General features: G+C 44.3%; 1 protein-coding gene across 1 annotated transcript in view; it reads right to left on the bottom strand.

The window, feature by feature from the left end:
• LOC144115701 (cytochrome P450 4C1-like) overlaps window positions 1–20,108 on the bottom strand; it is an 80,493-nt gene that overhangs the window by 16,080 nt on the left and 44,305 nt on the right. Inside the window, exons 3-4 of the mRNA XM_077650174.1 lie at window positions 10,949–11,037; window positions 9,424–9,617 (exon numbers count right to left, since the gene is read on the bottom strand). Coding sequence (XP_077506300.1) covers window positions 9,424–9,617; window positions 10,949–11,037 — 283 coding nt within the window. The remainder of the gene's footprint in view (window positions 1–9,423; window positions 9,618–10,948; window positions 11,038–20,108) is intronic.

The following is a 20,108-nucleotide window of genomic DNA, read 5'->3' as shown; positions in this document are numbered from 1 at the left end:
CAAGTGTACTAGGTTAATCTTTGTTCACCAAACAAATAAAACGGTTTTGTGGCCAATAGGTTTCGTGCTCACCTCGCAATCTGGAATCCCTGGGTTCAATGCCCCGCACCTTCGGAAGCAATTATATTTCTATACCACGGTGATGACATCCGGGACTTTCGTGGCCATTTTTACGGTAAACAATGCAAGATTTCATGGTCGATGAGCCATGTAATGCTTTTGCATTGAAAAGTGAATCGCGGGGTAGTGTACACACATTAAGCAGTCGACTCCGGTGTGCAGCTGCGCAATTTCTTTTAGTTCGGCTCTCTTAGGGCTCAGTTCCCAAGCGAAATCCTTCAGCTAATTTGAATCGATTCCTACAGATTCAGACGTGTCGCAGAAGGAACAAAGCAGAAAAAAAACTAAAGGATGTTTTTTTAGACATTTCTCTAGCGGTTTGTTCAATTGCTACGTGGAGCCGGTTTAAGTACTGAGAACACAAATATTGTTTTTTCGCGCAGTGAGGGTCAGCAACTGTGTCTTAAGCTTGGGAAAAAACTGAAGTAAGACAAATGAGCGCTTACCAGAGTGGTCAATTTAAAAAGAAGTTTACTTGGTCTTTCAGTTTGTCAGTGGCGTTCAAACTGAAATGGCACATTCGGATTATTTTTCTCAATTGTTGCCTACTACTAGGTCACTTTGATTGAAAAACACTGCAGGCTAAATAAGACTTTTATAAGGCCATCGGTTTTTCTTTAAGCCATGATTTAGACTTTGAGGCAACAAAATAGTCCAAAGCATGATAGAGGGGTCCTGAGCGCTGCTTTGATGACCCAAATAGGCGCGTTTTCATATGCTTTCAGGTCACCTTGCTAGCTGTCCAAAACTTACCGTCGCCTCCTTTTCGAACATGTCACAATGGGGAAAGTACGCAGCAGTTATTATTAAGGCGAAAGCATTTAATGGCTCATACTCGCGCGTCCGATGTAACGCTGTCTTCCACGTATGACGCGGCAGCTAATCAGTGTAGCAGAAAACTAATGGTAGCATCAGATAAAAGGAGCAAAATGTAACCCCCACGCCAAGTTTGATTACTGTGGAGTGATTAGTTAATTATTGCCAATTATAGCCAAAAACAAAGAAAACAACCAAATGCGTCGATATTGCGCGGACGTCCATACAGCGACGGGAGAGGGTGACGTCAAAACCGAGGTCGCCCTGGTAACGGCTCGCGCGCTGGTGGCGCCACCTGCGCGCCACCACCAGAGAAGCCAGAAGGCAGAGAAGAAAAGAAGGCCGCCAGGAGGAAGGAGGAGGAGGAGGGAGGAGGAAAAAGAAGGAGGGAGGCCCGCTCGCTGATCGAAGACAGAAGACTGACGTGCTTTGCTGACATGCCCTTGCTGGCTGCTGCTGTTCTCTGATTCTCCTGGTGGTTCATGCTTGTTCATCATTGGTGAGGCCGTACTACGGGGGGGGGGGGGGGGGGGGGCAAGGCGTAGGTTAAGATGCAGTTCATGCGAATCTGAGGGTATGTTTTGCTGAGAGATGCCTTTGACCCCACCCCAGATGGAGGGTTGGCAGCTTGGTTTGCCAGCTTGCCAGCCCAAAGCCTGCCGCTTGAGTCCTTCAAAAAAAAAAATGGCATTGATGCAATTCCCGTGGCTCTCGTTCCAATCGGTGAGGGTGTGATCAAAATGGAAACCCCCAAACTAATTCAACAGGAGCTAAGATCATTGCCAGCCCACTATCTGCAGATCTCTGAGAGGCATCCCTTTGGCCGTAGAGGCATTGTGTGCAAGTCCTCAGACATCGCTTGTGTTGCAGACTTGCTTCAGTGCAAAATTTTCAGCTCACTACCGGTTAAAGCATTCATTCCCTAACAGGTTGCGTATGTCAAGGGTATTGTACGTGGTGTCGACCCAGCATCTTCCCCGCAAGAAATTCTATAAGAATTTCAGGATGCAGGAGTTGGGGTCCTTTCAGTTTGTCGCTGCAGTAGAGAGGTAAACGGCTTGCGTGTTGCTACTGAGTCTGTAATAACAACTTTTGATGGCTCTTCCTGCCCTCCTGAACTAAAAATTTGGCCGATTGTATACCGTGTGGACACTCTGGAACCCCGCCCTCTTCAAAGCACCAACTGCTGGCGGTTCGGACATAGCGGCAAAGCATGCAAGTCGGAGACCCGCGGCCGTGTATGTGGAGAAGGTCATCCTGCTGCTGATAACTGCACTTCAGAGCAGCCTCATAGTTGCCTCTGCGGCAACATCCACTCAGCTGATGATGCCGACTGCGCAAAGCGTAGTTAATAGCGTAGCTTGTTGGATATTATCAAAGAGAAGCGGTGCTCAAGAGCCGATGCTTACGCTGTTCTTAACAGGAAAAAAGGCTCATATGCTAGTCGTGTGCGCGCTTCTGTTGGGGACATTGAGTCCACCTTGACTGCCTCAATTGTGACTACAGTAGAAAATGCCCTTAATAATGTGGTTGAGCGAATGCTAAACACCTTTTCTGAGGCGTTGGTTCAATGTGGTGCAGTTCAATCTGTGTCATTATCAACATCCGTTCTGGCAGCAACGCCTGCATCTGTTTCAGCTTATGCAGCTAGCGCTAGCCGCTCAACATCATCTCCTTATGCTCCTGAGGTCCCACCTAACATCTCTGTTCCTAACAGTGCACGTCGCGTCGACATCTGCACAACTAATGTCGAAATGTCATGCCCTACACAGATGCGCCGTGATTCGTCGTCACCAAGAAGGCCTTGCTTGTAGGCCAGTTGGTATATGATGACGAGAACCTCGTCACCATCTAAATCTAGTTCTCCACAGATGAAAGCTAAAATGAAAAACCCAAACTTCTCCCCATGTTGATATCCTTAAAGAGGCCTTTTTTGCCTCTTCAATTGGTCAATATTCATGGCAGATATCAAAGTGAACTGCTGCTCCGTATTGTCTTGTCTTAGTGATCTAGAACTACGTATTCACAAACTTAAACCTGATATTGTGCTTTTACAAGAAACGTGGTTATCACCTTATAAATCATTTTCAATGAAAAACTTTCGAGTTTTCAGGTCAGATCGAAATGTTCGCAGGCGAGGTGGATTTGTAACCATGCTATCTAAACATATATGTCATCAAGCACCTAAGAAAATTCTGCCTGACTGAGCTTTTTGCGATCAAAATTTCATTTCCGCATAGTGTCGTAATTACAATTGATAATGTCTATTTTCTTTTAGGTGTACACAGTATAGACTGTTTAGACAGCTTGATGGCTGGCAGAAGCAGTGCAGTCATCACAGGAGATTTTAATTCTCACCATAGTGACTGGGGAAGTCGTACTAATTCCTGCGGCCAGCTTCTCTGGTCGTGGCTGTCTGCAAATGTTGTACGCTGCTGCAATGCCAGAGAAATAACCTTCATGCGAGCGGTTTGCTCACTCAGCAATTGACTTAACGTTATCAGCAGGCAGGCTAGAGGTGACTGATTGGTCGGCGATTCGGGTATATCTAGTGACCACTTTCCTATAAGTTTCACTATCCGGTTATCTACGCTCAAAACTAGTCGTGTAACCTATAAATCTGTCAACCGAAATGTTTATAAAAATCTGATGTCCGCCTCACTTGCCTCTATAGTTAGTACAAGCCGGGATGACAGAGCTCAGCAGACGGTTTCAGTTGCAAAATGCAGTTGACCACTTAATACTCAATGTGCCCGCAGCAGCCTCTAATAAAAAGCCATCTCCTTGGTGGACAGAAGAATGTGAGAAGGCCTATGGTCGCAAAACAGCGGCCTGGAAGAGGAAATCCTGCAATCTGAGTCCAGCTAATTGGTTAAATTACAAATTCTTCTCTGCATCTTTCAAAAGAACAATTGCAAAAGCCAAGGAGGAGTATAACCAAATTTAAACACATATCTTTCAAATCCCCGTAATCGGGAGGCCCTGTATAGATTCATGGAAAGTAATAAGAGGTCTGCAGTCCCTCACCTCACTAGTTCAACAGTGTTATCACCATAAAAGGCTTAAGAAACCCTGGAGCGTATTGCTCAGGGATTGACGTTTCGTTTGCAAGCGCGGAGAAACGTCCCTTTGAGAACAATCTTACCCTCTTCAGATTATACCGAGGTTGACGAATCAGAGCTCCTCTCAGTCCTGGCAATGTTGCATCCTGAAGCTCCCGGACAAGATGGTGTCACTGTTGGTATGATTAAAATTTTAGCCCAGGATTTTACAAGTGACCTTTTAGTATGGTCAGTGCTTCCTCGGAAAATGCATGGATTCCAAAGATTTAGAAGACAGCGAAAATTATGTTATTGTTGAAAGATGCAGGGAAACTGTATATCTTAGATAATAGTCGGCCAATTGCGCTAACATTAAATTTAGTCAAATTAAAAAAAAGAATAGTGCACAGTCGCCTCACAAAACATGCTCATGACGTCAACGGTATCAGCTCCGCCCAGAGTGGATTCCATCGCGGGTGCTCTATATGGTCCGCGCATGTGGATCTAGAGAGCAGAATCCGGCTCTTGGTACGCAGAAGGGAAGTTTCAGGTTTGGTGACTCTTGATGTAGCAAAGGCCTATGACAGTTATACTCTTTTACTTAACAGACTTGCTCAATTACATCCTCCAACCTACATTTATGCGTGGATATCTGAATTTCTGAAGGACAGATATTTTACTGCACAGAGGAAAGCCTACGTTCTAACACATATTATCAATCAAGAGGTGGGCCGCAAGGATCGGTGCTATCCCCGCTGCTTTTTAATTTTTTGGTCAGTGGCATCCCCATTCGTCCTGATATAACAGTTTTTGTGTATGCAGATGACATAACTTTTTTCGCCTCGGACAGGGATATCCACTCCCTTTGCCAGATTCTGCAGGGATATTTGGACGCTCTTGGAGTATGGTTGCGCGGTATTAATTTATCCCTGAATGTTGACAAATGCGGCGTTTTGGTATTTCCTCCAGACACGCCTTTGCAGATTTCATTAGTCCATCGCTCTAACCAGATTCCACAAGAGGAATCCGTTTAATATCTAGGTGTTACTTATCACCCAGCATTAGATTGGAGCCTTCATATAAAGAACAATGTGTTTAATGGAGAACGCACTCTAGGCCGGCTGACAAGAGTCGCCAATTAAAAGTTTGGGATGCGCCGCGACACATTATTGTCACTATCGAAAGCCTATGTAAGACCTATACTCGAATGTGGTTGCATTCTGTTCTCCGGTGCCGCAAACTACAAGACTCAACCCTTAATCTTACTGGCAAGGTGCGCTCTACGTCTCTGCCTTGGTCTCCGAAAATCAGTTTCAAATGCCCTGCACTGCTTTATCTGGAAGCCCGTATTCCTGATCTAAATTTCCTCTTTCAAACGCTCACGGTGCGAACTTTCCTCAGGTCGTTGGACCCGGTGACTGATGTCAGTACTCCTGTTTTTGTGTCTCAGCCGGCCTTATTATTTTCTCATCATTGGCAACGGTATCAAATGCCACAAACTGTGTTAACTCAGAACCTTTCAGCACCGATTGGTGTTTATCTCAGTTCTTTGCAGTGGGTTGATGACACGCTGGCAGCAGTGGAATTCCATTTTGACCCCATCTTTCCATGTCATGCGAAACACCCTGCCCGCAAATATTTTAAATGATCTTCCCTCTCATCACATAGAGGAATACCCCCATCATTCGGCGCTTTCTACCGATGCCTCCGTCAACGTCCAAAAAGCTGCAGTTGGCATCTTTTAGCAGGATTTGGCATGGAGCTATTCTGTCCGCATCCCAGATTATATTCATATATTCTTTGTGAAATTTTTGGCTCTTGGAATTACCCAGCACAAAATTCGATGTCATGTGTCTCACGTTATTATCCTCGCTGATTGTTTGTCAGTTTTAGTCGCCCTTGAAACTTCACAAAATTATATTTTGAGCCGTTTCTTGCGATTTTTTGTCCCATGCAATTTGAACGAGGTCCGTTTTGTCTGGGTCCCTGGCCATGCAGGTATTCATTCAAATGAGGTGTCTGATTACTTACAAAGTCGGCTCTTGACGGGTCAGTGACACATCCCGTCCCGAATTTCAGCCAGCTGGCGATTTCCAGGTTTCAGCGGTTGAAACACATATCAACCAAGTTACGTGATCCCTTACACAATAGCACTGATTATCAGCACTCAGGATATAATTGGAACGTCCGTTCGGGTAAAACCAGGCTGTGTGAGGTATCAATGACGTGGTTGCGGTGCAGGATTCTAAGTTTGAATTTATATCTATGCAGGTGTGGGTCGACACCGACAAACAAACGTGACGCATGCGGGGAAGTTGAATCTGTAGACCATTTTCTCCTCTACTGTCCAAAGTTCGCACTTCAGAGAAAGATTTACCTGGAGGTCCCTCTCTCCAGGTTAGGGCTCCCGTTATCTCTGCCAGTGTTATTATCGTTCTGTGCGAGCGCCAAAGGATTTGCATTGGGTTCAATTTGCGGGATTCTCTATGATTACATAGTTGCAACTGGTAGGTTGATTTGCTAATTCTTTTAATATTCTACGAGCTCTTCTTTTTTCACCAAAATTTTGTCTGTTATCTAACTTTAAATATTCTTGTGTCGTTTTTATTGATACATTTTTCAAAACTCACGCTTGGTGCTAAAATTTTGTCGTAATCTCCTGTGAAAATTTCCTTGTTTATGCCACTACACCTTGGCCAATCCCTTCATGGGGGTATGTGCCATGTTTTAAGAGGAGGAAGAAGAAGAAGAAGAAGCTGATCGTAGGCGCCACAGTGCCATCGTATTTGAGGCAACAACAACAACGTCGTGTAGCTCGAAAGTGTGGCAAGGTAAAAAACCTTTGGGAGTGCCACTGGTATGGCAACCTGCGAAGCTAGAATCGCAGCCGGTCAGGCCAAATGCTTTCGCCTTGCCACACTTTAGATTGGCAGAGTGCTCCCATAATTTTCTTTATTTTACTTAGTTTTTTGCAGCAGATACCCCGACCAGGCCTATCTTGTCCAAGAATAATACGCCTATAGAGAACTTGTCTGTCTTTCACAACCACTACACTGCGGGCATAAAAACCCTCACTCCTTCCTGTACAGAGCACACCGCACTTTCTTCGAATAATCGAATCACTTCATGACACAGTGATTAACCCAGCGGACAGCATACTTGTTGCAGTAGACGTCGCTACTTCGTGGAAAAATATTCCTATAAATGAATGGATCGACGCGCTTTCGAACGCTCTAACTAAAAAAATCACAAGCGTATAAAAATGATGTTAATCTCGCGCTACTTGGTACTCACGCTCAACTATTTTGGGTTCAATTCTTCTAATTGCCTTCAAGTTATTGGAACACGTATGAGCACAGAAATATGCAGACATTTTTATGTGGTTACTAGTGTCTAAACTTCTGAGTACGTTATTAGCAAAAACCAAGAAGACAAGCTCACTTGTACAAACGTTGGCTAAGCACCCTGAGGCTCCCCCTCGCTTGTTCACTTTTTGTGTTGCTATCATCTAAGTTAGCTTGTAGTTTAGGTGACATTTTCGTTACGCTCAGCAGCTTTCTTCATGCATATCTGCGTGATGAGAATTCGCGTTTTGCGATCGGAGTTCTTATTCTGTCCGAAAAGAAAAGTCCCGCCTGTTGCACCAACCAAGCGGGCTCAGTCCTATCCCGAGTCCTTTCGGAACGGTTAACCCTGCAGTGGTGCAACGTCGCCGGTACAACAAAAACAGTGTGTGCGTGTGTGTTTGTGTGATTTTCCACGCATGTGGCGCATGTGACGTATGGTGTACTTGGACCCGAGTGTGCTTACGCGACACAACCGAGACAGCCCCGTGAGTCCTCGCGGGGCGAGCGCGCACATCTGCCATCCGCGCTCGGCGGGCTGGCCCGCCGCAGCTCACTCTACAGGCGAAGAATAACCGCAGATAAGTCTTGTCCAGGGCAGCGGCTCTTGCATGCGTCCTACACTCAAATTCGACCTGGTTCGGAGCAAGTTGCAAACTGGAGGGAAAAAGGCGTCTTAGTTTCGGTGTCGGTAGAAATACGCGTCCTATTCCGATTTTCACTTCCATGGAGGGTTCGGTTCGACGCCCTGTCCTGGTATAAAAATCCTATGGTACGACAAGATAGCAGATTACCTGGATCCATAAGCAAAGGCCACAAAGATTTTGTACTTGCAGTAAAATTTTGCTGCTGCTTTTAGCGAGTAATTCCTGTTTTACAAGTGTAGCGGAGTTGTTGCCCGAATACCTGGAAGTTTTGTTAATAAAGTTGGCTTATGCAAAACTACCTTTTAGGGGCGGTGTATGCGCACTCCCTTTTAGGGGCAGTGTATGCTGCTCATGCTCCGGAGCAGATATCAATCACAAAATATACGAAATGCTTAATCCTGGCAACGGAGGCTTATTTCATTTGCAAAGCATAGTAACGTGATTGATTTAGCAATGGAAGGAGGTTTTTAAACACGGCACCTGAGGTTTGAAGTTACCAAAAGGATACATCAAAACCTCGTTTAAAACCTTCGCAACTGCTACAAATTCGCATCTTTTGAAGAGGGAACTTGTTTTTGTTGCCAACTATAAGTATTCTTTATGTTTGTTGATGGCAACCTTCCGCAGATATTGGGCAGAATACCCTGCCCCTTGAAACGAAAGTGAGCCACAGAACAGCTTACTCGTTTTTTACTTCTTTTGTGTTTATAGAGTGTAGGTTTATTCGAGCACGGGCGAATAACACACGCCTGTTCTCGAAACACCAAAGGTATTTGCGCAGCGAAACCTGGGGAGCCATAGAACATGCCCTCGTCATCTACAACCTTGAAGCAGTAAATGACAACTTATTGACTGCATATATTGGTGTCTTCTCTTGGCAGTCTTTAGGGGAGATATGACATCCAAATAAGCATGTTATGATGAATAGGTTTTGTGATACTTTTCTTCAAAAAGGGAAGAAAAGTGCAGTCACGTTCAGATTTTCTCGACTACGTTTCTCGGGGAGCTAATGGAATACGTGAACACCTCTGAATTCGCATACATCGTTCATAACGCACTTTTTTTCTGAAGGAAAATAAGAGCACACAATAAAAGGGGACTATTTGTGATTCGCATGAATGTAATTATAGAACGTTCTTGCGGGCTAGTTGGTGCATTCCAGAAAAAAGGGAGGAATGCGTAGTCCATTCGCGCAGTCCTACTTCTTTTCTGTAATTCTAACCCTACATACATTACTTACGTAGTGGCCCATAATCATCCAGGAGGAAGCCGCTTGAACAGTGCGACCAACACCGAGCAGCTAAATGTAGTATCGCGAAGAGTTCAGCTTCAGTCACACTGTTTACAAGAGTTATTTTCACAGTAATTTTCCTTAAAAAGTAACAGACAAAGCTAAGAGGCATCTCATGCACTCTTCTGTCAGCTTGAACAACGAGCATTGCTTTGAAAGTTTACCTGCGATGACGTCCAGCGCACAGCGTTTTGTGATGTCGTGAATGGGAGCCAGCTCTCGTTTGTTTCCGGCCTCTTCTAGACGCTCGCTCATGCTGTCCGCATGTTCATTGAAAACGGCCATAAACTTCTCCATCGTCTTGGAGTGGAAGGCAGGCATCTGCAGTTTCCGCTTGTAGCGCCACACATTGTCCGCGCTGTCCGGAGAGAACGGGACGGTGAAGTTGATATTTCCACCACTTGGTGCGCACATGCATTTGATTGGGCTCAAAGCTAAACTGCGAAAAAGCAGATTTTCTCCGTACTATGTCAAGCGAATGCTGGTGCACAGGATACTAAATAAGGAGCTTCAGTTGCAGTTAGCAAACACATCAAAATGAAATTAAGGTCAATAAAGTACCTTGAGAACTTGTCTACCTCGTTGTGCATGTATCGAGCAATGCACTCCACCGCTACTCTTGCGTTTTTCATGGATCATGTTAACATTACGAGGTTCAGTAGGTACTATTAGTGAGATGCGATACACTTTTACAGCTCGAGAAGCTTTTAGTGCCAACATAAATTCAGAAGAGTAGTTGCTTGTGAGATCGCAAGGAAAAGAGGCTGGAGGAGCTAGGGGAAGAGAAAAGTACAACACCGTTAAACGCAACATTGGCGCTGCAGAAATGCTACGATGCAATAATAATGCATTCGAGACTTCTGAAGCATTATATTTATATCCTCGATTGTGGCGCATTTCTATGTTTTAAGCAGTCGGTTTAATTGAACAGAAGAAGAAAGCTCTCTAGAGAAAAGTGCGGACATACTCGAGGGCATGTGTGGCCAACGCTTCCTGCGGAATTTTAATTTTTGTGCAGATGTAAAACAGCCTGTTCTCGTTAAGTTGTTCGTTCTGAAGCATCGTCTCTCCTTGAGCTCAGAGAACTATGAAAAGCCGCCTAGAAAACGGACCTGTGTGACCTATTAAACTAGTCTGCTTCGTGTCAGTGAACATTGTAAACAGCGGAGGGAAAACCGCCCTAAGGAAGCCAGGACAACGCAAGTGGAGGCTCACGTGAGCCTCCACTTGCGAGACCTAGTGCTGTCATCGTGCTGAAATTTGAGTACTCTTAAGCCCACAAAAGTTATTCGCAGTGAGGTTTGTTTCCGAAGGCTTTAATAAAAAAATGGGGAAGCTTGCTCATAATCAGAAAACCGGCTATTCCTCAAAATTATCGCTCTTGTTTTGCGTTTCGTCCTCATCTAATTCGAGTACAGTTCCCTCGTGCAAGCCGCTATTTATTCATATTGTACAAAACATTCACAGCTATTCCATTCCAGCCTGGGTCATACTGCTCATGGTGGTTGATGAGGTGAATTCAGTATTAACGTAAATGTCCCTCTCTGGAAAAGTTTTCAGAGAGCGCCAAACGGCATTGCAGTCTACATCATCCCTTAATCTGCGCAAAATATGCACCAAGTAGGACCTCTAGGCTCTATCCAGAGGTCCAAGTGTCAATCCCATGGGCTGAAAGACGAATCGACTCACATGTAAAGCATATTTCTGGGCCCCAGCCAGGGTATAGTGAAGGAATAGAACAACGGCTTCCGAAGATTCTCTGTGCTTGAAAGAAGAACCTGCACAGAGTGTGTACGAAAAAATTGAGTTTTTTATATCAGAGACTTACCGTTATGCAATGCTCCTGCGTTCCGTTCTGCGTTTTCCTAGGCACGAGGGAACCTTCAATGTGTGTTTTATTTCCATTTTCGCGATAAACATATGCGCTTTGGGTGCTTTCTTCTTGTCTTCAACCACACCATTTAAATAAAGTAATTACAGTCTTAAGCTAGCATAATAAATAAAAACAGATTGATCTAGCGGCCACATAACGATGCTCACACAAAAGACCAGTGCAGACCTAAGAGGGACGCTCAAGCACCCATTTTGGACTGACATCATTGGCAGTGAGCGTTGGCCGGTAGGCCCGAGGCTATTTTAGGGTCGCAAGCACACCGGGCACCATAGTCTCGCACCCAGAGGCCAGCGGCCAGCGCTCAGCGGCGCAAATATCCGTTCAAGCCACGCGCTCGAGCGTTCGTGGTTAGAGGAACGCGGCTTTGAAGACCCACTTTCTTATTTCTTAATTAATTTTGCTGAAACTTTTTCTTCACATTATCAATTCCTTCAAACTAAAGTGCAGGCAATTTCCGCACTGTATATGGCGAATCTTTTTTACACGACTTTTTTCCTCTTCTACACCTTGTGAAGCTCCTGCAGACTAGACTAACTGCGATAGATTGGCTCAACGTTCACTGCCCTTCTGAGCGCATGCTTTGCGCGATGACATTCTTAGATTGTTTTGTTTCCGTGAAACAAAGTATTGTTTTCATTTTTACAAAGCAATTGGCACAGACGTGTTATGAATGTAAACGTGACGTCACACCACAATCTACAATCCATCAAAATGGAAAACCAAGAATGTAATGACATAGAGCGGAGCTTTTTGAGTGCAGCAAAACAAACGGAGTCAAAATAGGTAAAACAGTCATGAATAAATCTGCTGTGCAAAGTGGACATCCAGTAAAAAAACTGGAAAGGAGGAAAACAACAATTTTCGGGTATTTCCCCGATATCTATTGTCATCGCTTGCACGAACCAAATTTCTTAGCGTACTTCCCGGTGGATTTCACATATGAAACTTCAGGACAGCATAGCAACCGAGGCTTACGAGCAGATACGGGGGTTTTCAAAAAAATATCTAAAGACTTTTTTTTCTCAACTATCGCAGTTTGAAAACCTCGTCCCCCCTTAGGTCCGTGGGCGGTGGTACACTTTGTAAACTTGTTGGCCTGTCTGTAACATTTTCGTTTTCGTAGGTGTGCAAAAAACACTTCTACGGTGCTCTGCGCTACGGTTCCGGTTAAAATATGTCGGCAGCCAAACTCACGGCATCTAGTTTCTTTTTTTTAATGTTGCACTATATAAGGATGTCCTGATTTTATACATTCGGATGTGAATATCGGAGGACTAAGAAAAGTAAACCCGCTCCGGCGCTATGCACACGATCAAGTACATTGTGATTTGTCCTATTTTTCTCGTATATGCTCGAGCTAGCAGCAACTTCGCTGTTTGAAACGAACTTATGGTTCTTCGAATTGAAACTGGAGTGCATTTTTATGTTCTTTAACAAAAGCAGAAAACAATATTTCTAACTAGATGCTGCTTGCTAGCAGCCCTTCGACGTATACGTACTTATGTAGATGAATTCTGTCACCTGTTATAATTTTTTTCTTAACTTGTACAGTAATGAGCATATTCAAAGAGAAGTATATGATTCCCCGATACTTCAAGTAAAGAGCTGACCAATTCTGGAGCTTTGATGATAAAATTTATGATCATATGGGAGTTTCATATGTGAAATCCACCGGGAAGTACGCTAAGAAAATTGTTTTGCGTCACAAGCGTGTTTCTTAAGGCCCGCATAGACGATATACGATGGTAGAAAATTGTTTTGAACATCAGTGTCCTTCATCCACTCTAAGGAATAATGCAGAAGATTGAGAAAAGTCGTTTTACAGAGAACACCTCCGCACTAGCAGTGAACTTCGCTTCAGATATTTGATATAAAAGAGGTTGTTTAATTGATAGTTATTATTAAATTAAAAGCTTTACTAGGCTATGTCGACAAGGTCGTGTCAAAAACGTGTCCGCAGCAGTTGTGAGGAACTTAGAAGAGGTAGCGCCAAACGAATGGTTGTAATCGAAAGAGGATGGCGTGAGGATGCTGCACAAAAAAATTATGTCGCTAGAGTGATTACTTAATTAATTAGAGCCAAAAATGTCCAAAAAGTGGGCGGAGCCAACGCAACATGTGGCGCGAAATTTGAAAAATTAGAAGTGTGGGGGGAAGCAACGCGTGGCGCCAAATTTGAAAACGAAGAGTGGCGCCAAGTTTAAAACTCAAAATGGGCAATTGATGGAACTTGATTAGGTAAGACAAAAAATATTGTGGTAATTGGGAAATTGGACGAATTTACATCAATGCTTAATCGAGTAAATGTGAGGAGAAGCACAAGTGAAAGAAAGAGAGGTGACGAGTGAAGCGAAGAGAGGCAAAGAGAGGAAAATAGGGGCAAAGTGAAACGAGGCGGCGTCAATTCTTTCGCATTCCTCCAATGCCGGTTACCGTAGTGACCTTGAACGTATTTCTCTGCTTCACTGTAATTCTAGCTTTGCTATTTTTTTCTGAACCAGGCAGATTTTTCTGTAATTGAAACTTCCTAAAGTTGGTACATAGGTTCAAAATTTTACTACGAAATATAGACGTCGCTCTCATGCCTCATTTAGCAAATAGCTTTCCTCTGGGTATAACTGCCTTGCAACGAAACGGAGGATGTCCAATAATATCCCCCACCATAGTAGGAAACTCATTCCAACAGAGTGTCAAGCAACCTAATTATCTCATCCCTCTTCGTCTCGCACCCAGAGGTGGGCATATGCCCTCATTTTTACTTTTCCTCATTCACCCTCATTTTTGGATTCATGGCCGCCCCTCACCCTCATTTTGAAAAGTTATCCGGCCCTCCTTCACCCTCACCCTCAATTCGAAAAATGGCTGGCCCTCCCTCGCCCTCACATTGTCGCCCCTCCCTCACCCTCACTGACGGTCGTTTTAAAATCCGAGTTATATTTTCTAGTCGGCGACTTCTGGCTATATTACTGAGTAATAAACATACAAGAGAAGCCCTCAAGGCTCTTCTGAACGAGAGGTTAGATGCTTATACTGTTGTGTGTGCGGGTACGTGCGTGTGAGCTGTTTGAGCTAATACGTGGCACAAAACGGAGACAGTTACGAGTAGAGCACTAAGATATCACTCGGGCTTTACTTCTGGCACGCACTGCATGCATACATGTGCCATGCACTCGTAACATTTCAGTGTTATCTATCTTTTTTTTTCTTATACTGCAATGCCCACTGGGGATTTTAACAGGGTACAATACAGATAAGTAAAAACAACGTAATAACACAGGGAATGAACACAAGAAGAAAGAATAACGTAGCTTGAAAATTTTGAGAAATAAGCATAGAGAACACATTTCTAAAAAATAATGAAAAGAAATGAGGACATAGATGATATCTAAAGTTGGGCATTGGTTACGAGATTCCATTCAATTACGGTTCGTGGAAAGAAAGAAAACTTTAAAACGTTTATTATGCGTGGTAAATGGCGTTATTTGGCGGCTATGTCTTTGCCTAGTGGCGTAACCAGATAGTGGCTGTTAATAAGTTGAAAGGAATTTTAGTCGTGACACACGGTTTCTTTGCGTTAATGGTGGCATGTCCACTTTAGTTAAGAGTTCGGTCACTGACTTACGTCCAAATTTATTACAAATGAAGCGATTTACTTTTCATTTCACCATTTCATCTTATTAGTGTAAGTTTTAGTGAAAGGGTCCCAATTAAAGTATGCATAGTCTAGTAGCGGCCGAATTGCGATTCTGCATGCGAGTAGTCGGAAATAATGAGTAGAAAGTCTCAACGCTCTCCTCAGAAAGAACAACTTGCAATTAACATTAGTCATTACGTAGTCAATGTGCTTAGTCCAAGTGAGGTCATTGGTGATCAAGAGTCCGACATACTTATAATGTATCTCGAGAAAAGCTCGAGAAAAGTTTCGATAGGATGAATATTTAGGTTTCTTGTCTAAAGCGGAGTCTGCTTTGTGGTCCGATATTCCATCTACCATCTGGCAATTCCTTTTGGCAGTAATTGATCCGCTAACAAAAAATTGGTCGAGAATTATTGACGAATTTACCTGAAATATGATATTTTCTTCTACAATCTGCAGTAAGTAGCAGCCAAAAGCAATGCCCGCCCAACATACCTTCACCTTGGGGGTCATGCTTTTTAACTAAAAATTTCACCAGTCTACTTCAGGCAAATTAAAATATCCTGACAGTATAATGCGATTATCGGGTTTAACAGTCGCGCACAAATATTTTTTCAATTCGTCTAATCCGGCAACGGTAGAGTTAGGGGCCTGTACATTGCTCCAATAACTTATCTAACGTTTCCATAGTACGCTGTACAAAAATGCACTCTACATTGGGCACACCAGGCATTGATAAAATTCGCAGGGATGATTTAAACGGAATGCTGACAGCTCCACCTCCACCATCACGGTATTTTCGGTACGGACTGTAGCCAGCGGGAGCGAACTCACTCTCAAACACTGTAGTGTTAAGCCAAGTTTCTGTCAAAGCCGCTTTTTCAAAGCCATGCAAAAGCAGAAGAGCCTCCAACTCAGTTGTCTTGTTTATGACACCTCTACAATTAACATTTAGTATTTTCAGGGTCAGGGATCTCTTAGTCGGGCATTAGTTTGATTTCTTTCTAAGCCTAAAGCGAGGCGAATTCGTTTCATCCCAACCATACAGTACGCTACCAAAGCTTAGCTTATCGTTAATTAGCTTTAAAGCTTGGCGCCCTCTTTTCTCTCTTCCTCAGAGCTTTTACATAATTCTTTCCATATTCCCCTAACTCGTTTATAAAAGACCTCAGCTAATGATTTTGAGATTTTTTGGTGTTTGAATTTTGAGCGGATTTTGGTGTTTTTGAGTTACTGGCATGATCGTAATGTTGACATTTTTTCACGGAAGTCGAGTTGCAAAATGACTGGTCGCGCCTTATTTATATCATTTTTACCCACCCTGTGGCATCTTTAGACAGCACTCACTGTCCAACCTAGTTGTTCCAGAAAAACACCAAAAACTTCCTTTTCCAGATCCTCACTAGTCACCTCTATAAGCTTTTTTATTCCGTAAATGATTAGGTTATTTCTCCTGCCTCTGTTTTCTCAATCATCTGTCTGGTTCCTACCTTTACTAAGCTGCACCTGAAGTTCGTATATTGCCGATTCCATGTATTTTACCTTCTTGGCTAAGACATTAAGGGCCCGACAACTGTTTCTCAATACCATGAATTCGCTCAGTTAAACCGGAAAATTTATCCTCAGTTATGTTTTGAGACGCCGGCAGACCCTCCATTGTTGAATTAATCTTGCTCTGGTCTTCTAGCAATTCTGATAGCATTTGTTTTTCAATCGGGCCAGGATTAGTTTCAACACCGCCACAAGACAACAGATCTTTTGATAATGCAATCACACAAGAAAGGAAATGCTGAACACAAAGTGGGCAGGGCAGCGGCACTAGAAAGCGATCGTCACTGCTGCAGCAATGTGCAGATTTGGAATCACTAACCTGGATAGCAAAGCAAAAAGGTTTGGTGGGCATGCCGCCTCGTTTGCTGCTGCCATGCCCACTGTGTTAAAATGACCTGCTAAAATGAGTCAGCGCGTTGTTGTGTCTGTGTACAAAAACTAATGTACGGCAACAATATTTAGAAAACAATTCAGCAGCGTTTACCACGACAATTACAATAAGTGCTAAGCACAGAATAGACTAAGAACAAGTAAATTTTATAGGTCCCTTAATTACCATTACCCGATGACACTGCGATAGCACGGATGGGATTGGAAAACATTTAATTCGTCAGAAAAGGCAGAATGCAGACGATCCGCGCTAGGTGGCTATCAGTCCACGGCTGACAGCGACCTGGGTAGCCCATTCAATGACCCGGGTTTGAACTCCCAAGTCTGAGCTGACCAACACGGCCTCCCACTGCTCGAGAGTAGGAACCTATATTAGAGATTTCGGGGGCGGCTCCTCTTTACAATTCCACAATAGGTGATCATAAGTGGGTAAATCACCACATATTGTACATGCAGGGTCGTATTCACCAGGGTAGAATTTTGACAACAGGTAAGGCGTCATGAAGGATCGCGTCTGGAGTCACCTCCAAGTGGTCTCGTGCTCCTTATTAAAGGCTTTGTCTGGAGGAGGGAATATCCTCCTTTCAAGTTTAAAATGATTAGTAATATCGTGAAAAGATGATAGGCCGTCCTTCGAAAAACTCTCAGCAACGACAGCGTCCCCTGCTCGGCTGACGAGTCCTCGAGCTGTTATGTGTGCCGCTTCGTTACCAGGGTTCCCCGAGTGAGCCGGGACCCATATCAATTCAATAATTCTGTCTAAGTCTTTAGTTTGACCCAATATGCTCATTGCTGCCTGAGAAATTCTGCCCCTCGCATAATTGCGTATGGCAAATTTAGAGTCGCTGAGTATGGTAGTAGCTTCTGTGTTAATGATAGCAAGGGCGATTGTCGCCTCTTCTGCCGTTTCCGAGGATTTCGTTATGGTAGTGCCGGAGACTATCAGTCTACCTTGCGTATCCACCGCCGTTAGTGCGAACGCGATAGCACGGGGTCTTCTGAATTTCGCTGTTTCTAATCTCCCGCCATTTCGTGCGGTTTGCTGCATGCGCGTCTGATGACGCTTCCACGCGCACGGATAGAAGATGATGAAGACTACGCTTTTAAACTACAGCGTGAGAGACTGGCACTTTCTGCAACAACACGCGTGAACGCGGCTACGTGACGAATACGACGGCATTGCAAGCACCGCATGAGAGTTTGGCAGTTCGACACAGGCAGGGAGTTAAGATTTCTCCCAACTGATTGTTCTCGGGGAAGTGTATGAACCAACCGACTCGTGACCGGAGAGGCACTTGTTGGTGATGCGCTCAGCCTTACCTCGTGTCTACTGCCCTGTTGCTGTGTCTTTTTTGCGATGTGTTTTGTGGCGTTTCCTAAAAGATTTGTAAATAATTTAGTTAATGTAAATAGAATATATTTTGAATGCATTAAATATCACGCCTAAAAAAGCTGTGGCGACGGCGTAGTTGTCTGAAGCAGCGGCCAGCGGAACTGATTTTTTAGTGTCGCCGCAAGTTTGGATCCCGCTTACCCAGCTTTAATTTTTTTTATTTCTTTAGTGTCTTCTCCCGGTGCGTGCGGTGCCGGCTCTCCGCTGCAGTGAGGCTCTTATGCGGTCGCTTAAAGTAAAACATTATTGAGGCCACTTGAAAATCGAACAGCTCACTAAAATGCAGCATTCGGGCTGAATAATAGCAATCACTAATTCCTCGAGTCTCATTGAAATCTTCCTGTGGTTGCCATTTTAGTCCTCTAGCGCTTCCAATCCGCCGAAAAGTGGTTGTCTTTCTGCCCGAAGTCTGCTTCTAGCACGTCGGCCACCCTGGTCACGTGACGTTGTGACGTAATCAGAAGCTGTCCATCGGATTGTGAGCAAACTGCCCACCGTGGCAGTTCAATTGAATGATTAGTCGCGAGAGATTTCTCAGGAACAACATAGGTCTCACAAGCCCCACCGATGGCAGCACCTGCCATCGCAGGGCAATGACGCGTAGCTTAACCGCTGCACCTCTGTGCCTGTAGCGGAATCAGGACTACCGGGTATCTGTGAATGTACCCCGCTTCTACGGCAGCACAAGTAGAAAATGGTGCAATATCACGCAAACTTACATCATATGATACATCAACCAAAGTAAGCACGTTCAGGCCAAGCAACAGCATAGAAAGTCAAGGCAAACCATGCGAAACAGGACTGATGGTGCTAGCGCACAATAATTCGTGGTTAACCCCGAGCTAAACAGCCCGTGATTTTTTGCTTCCACGTCTACGCCTTACACAAACGCTGATTGTTATTTCCCTACCATGCCTGCTAGAAATATGGTTCATAAAATCGAGTGCGTGATTACGCAGTCACAGGTCTTATCAGGGACAGAAATAAACCAAGAGATGTTCATGTTATTTGGAGAGCGGTACAACTTTTTTTTTCCTTTTTAGCACATCTTAAAATAAAGAACGAGCGAGCTATGATTCAGACCAAGGTGGTTAAGCTGCTGCTTTATTTTTATGGCAAGACTGCAGTGGCCGGCTATGCCCACCACACTGCGGCACCACTTTCCTGTACCGCAGTTCCGGAGAAAATAGAAAATAGAAAGAAGAGATGACTGTACTGAACTACTCACAGCGTGAATGAAAAAATTCTACACCAACGCTGCCAACAAGCTTTGATTTCACAGTGGAATTTTGTAAAAGCATTTTTTTGCGGCGCAGCGAAATCTGTGAAATCTCACTGAGCTGAAATCGGACTTCGTTCCGGCAAAGAAGGCCTAGAACTTGGGAAGTCAACAGCCTTACCAGGTATAATTTCTATGTGTTTTACTCTACGCTCTGATCATCCGGCAGACTCGGGGCTGATAATAAAAATGTTGCCTCCGGTACCATTGTTCCCGTTAGAATTGCAGCCCCCCGCACAGCCTAGGCAATGGCTCCATGTTAACGCATATTACAGGGTGTTTCACCGAATACTTTACACAATTTGTAAAAATAAGGTTTTTGAGTTAGACGAGCTCTTTTTTTCGGCGATGTAATACATCGTGACGGCGGATAAGGTGTGCGGCACCCACGTTTCGTGTTGGCCTCGTGTACCTCTAGAGGGCAGAAACTACGTCTTCCCCGGGAATATTCACCCTAAGAAGTAGCGCTTTAAAACGGTAATTCATAAAGGGCTGTACACACAAAAGCGTTAGCCCGGAGTACAGTTCGGGCCACCACCCTGGCCTTCAAACAGTGAATTTTGCACTCCCTCACCCTCACCTCGTCGTGTCTTCCCTTCCTCGCCTCACATCACCATGGCTTTCATCCCTCACCCTCGCCCTCACGAATTCTCATCCTCCCAGCCTCGCTCACTCTCACCTCACAGAGTGAAATCCTCATGAGGT

Source organism: Amblyomma americanum, chromosome 1, assembly GCF_052857255.1.
Source record: "Amblyomma americanum isolate KBUSLIRL-KWMA chromosome 1, ASM5285725v1, whole genome shotgun sequence".
Taxonomy (NCBI): Eukaryota; Metazoa; Arthropoda; class Arachnida; order Ixodida; family Ixodidae; genus Amblyomma; species Amblyomma americanum.
This window is presented reverse-complemented; position numbering and strand designations above follow the sequence as displayed.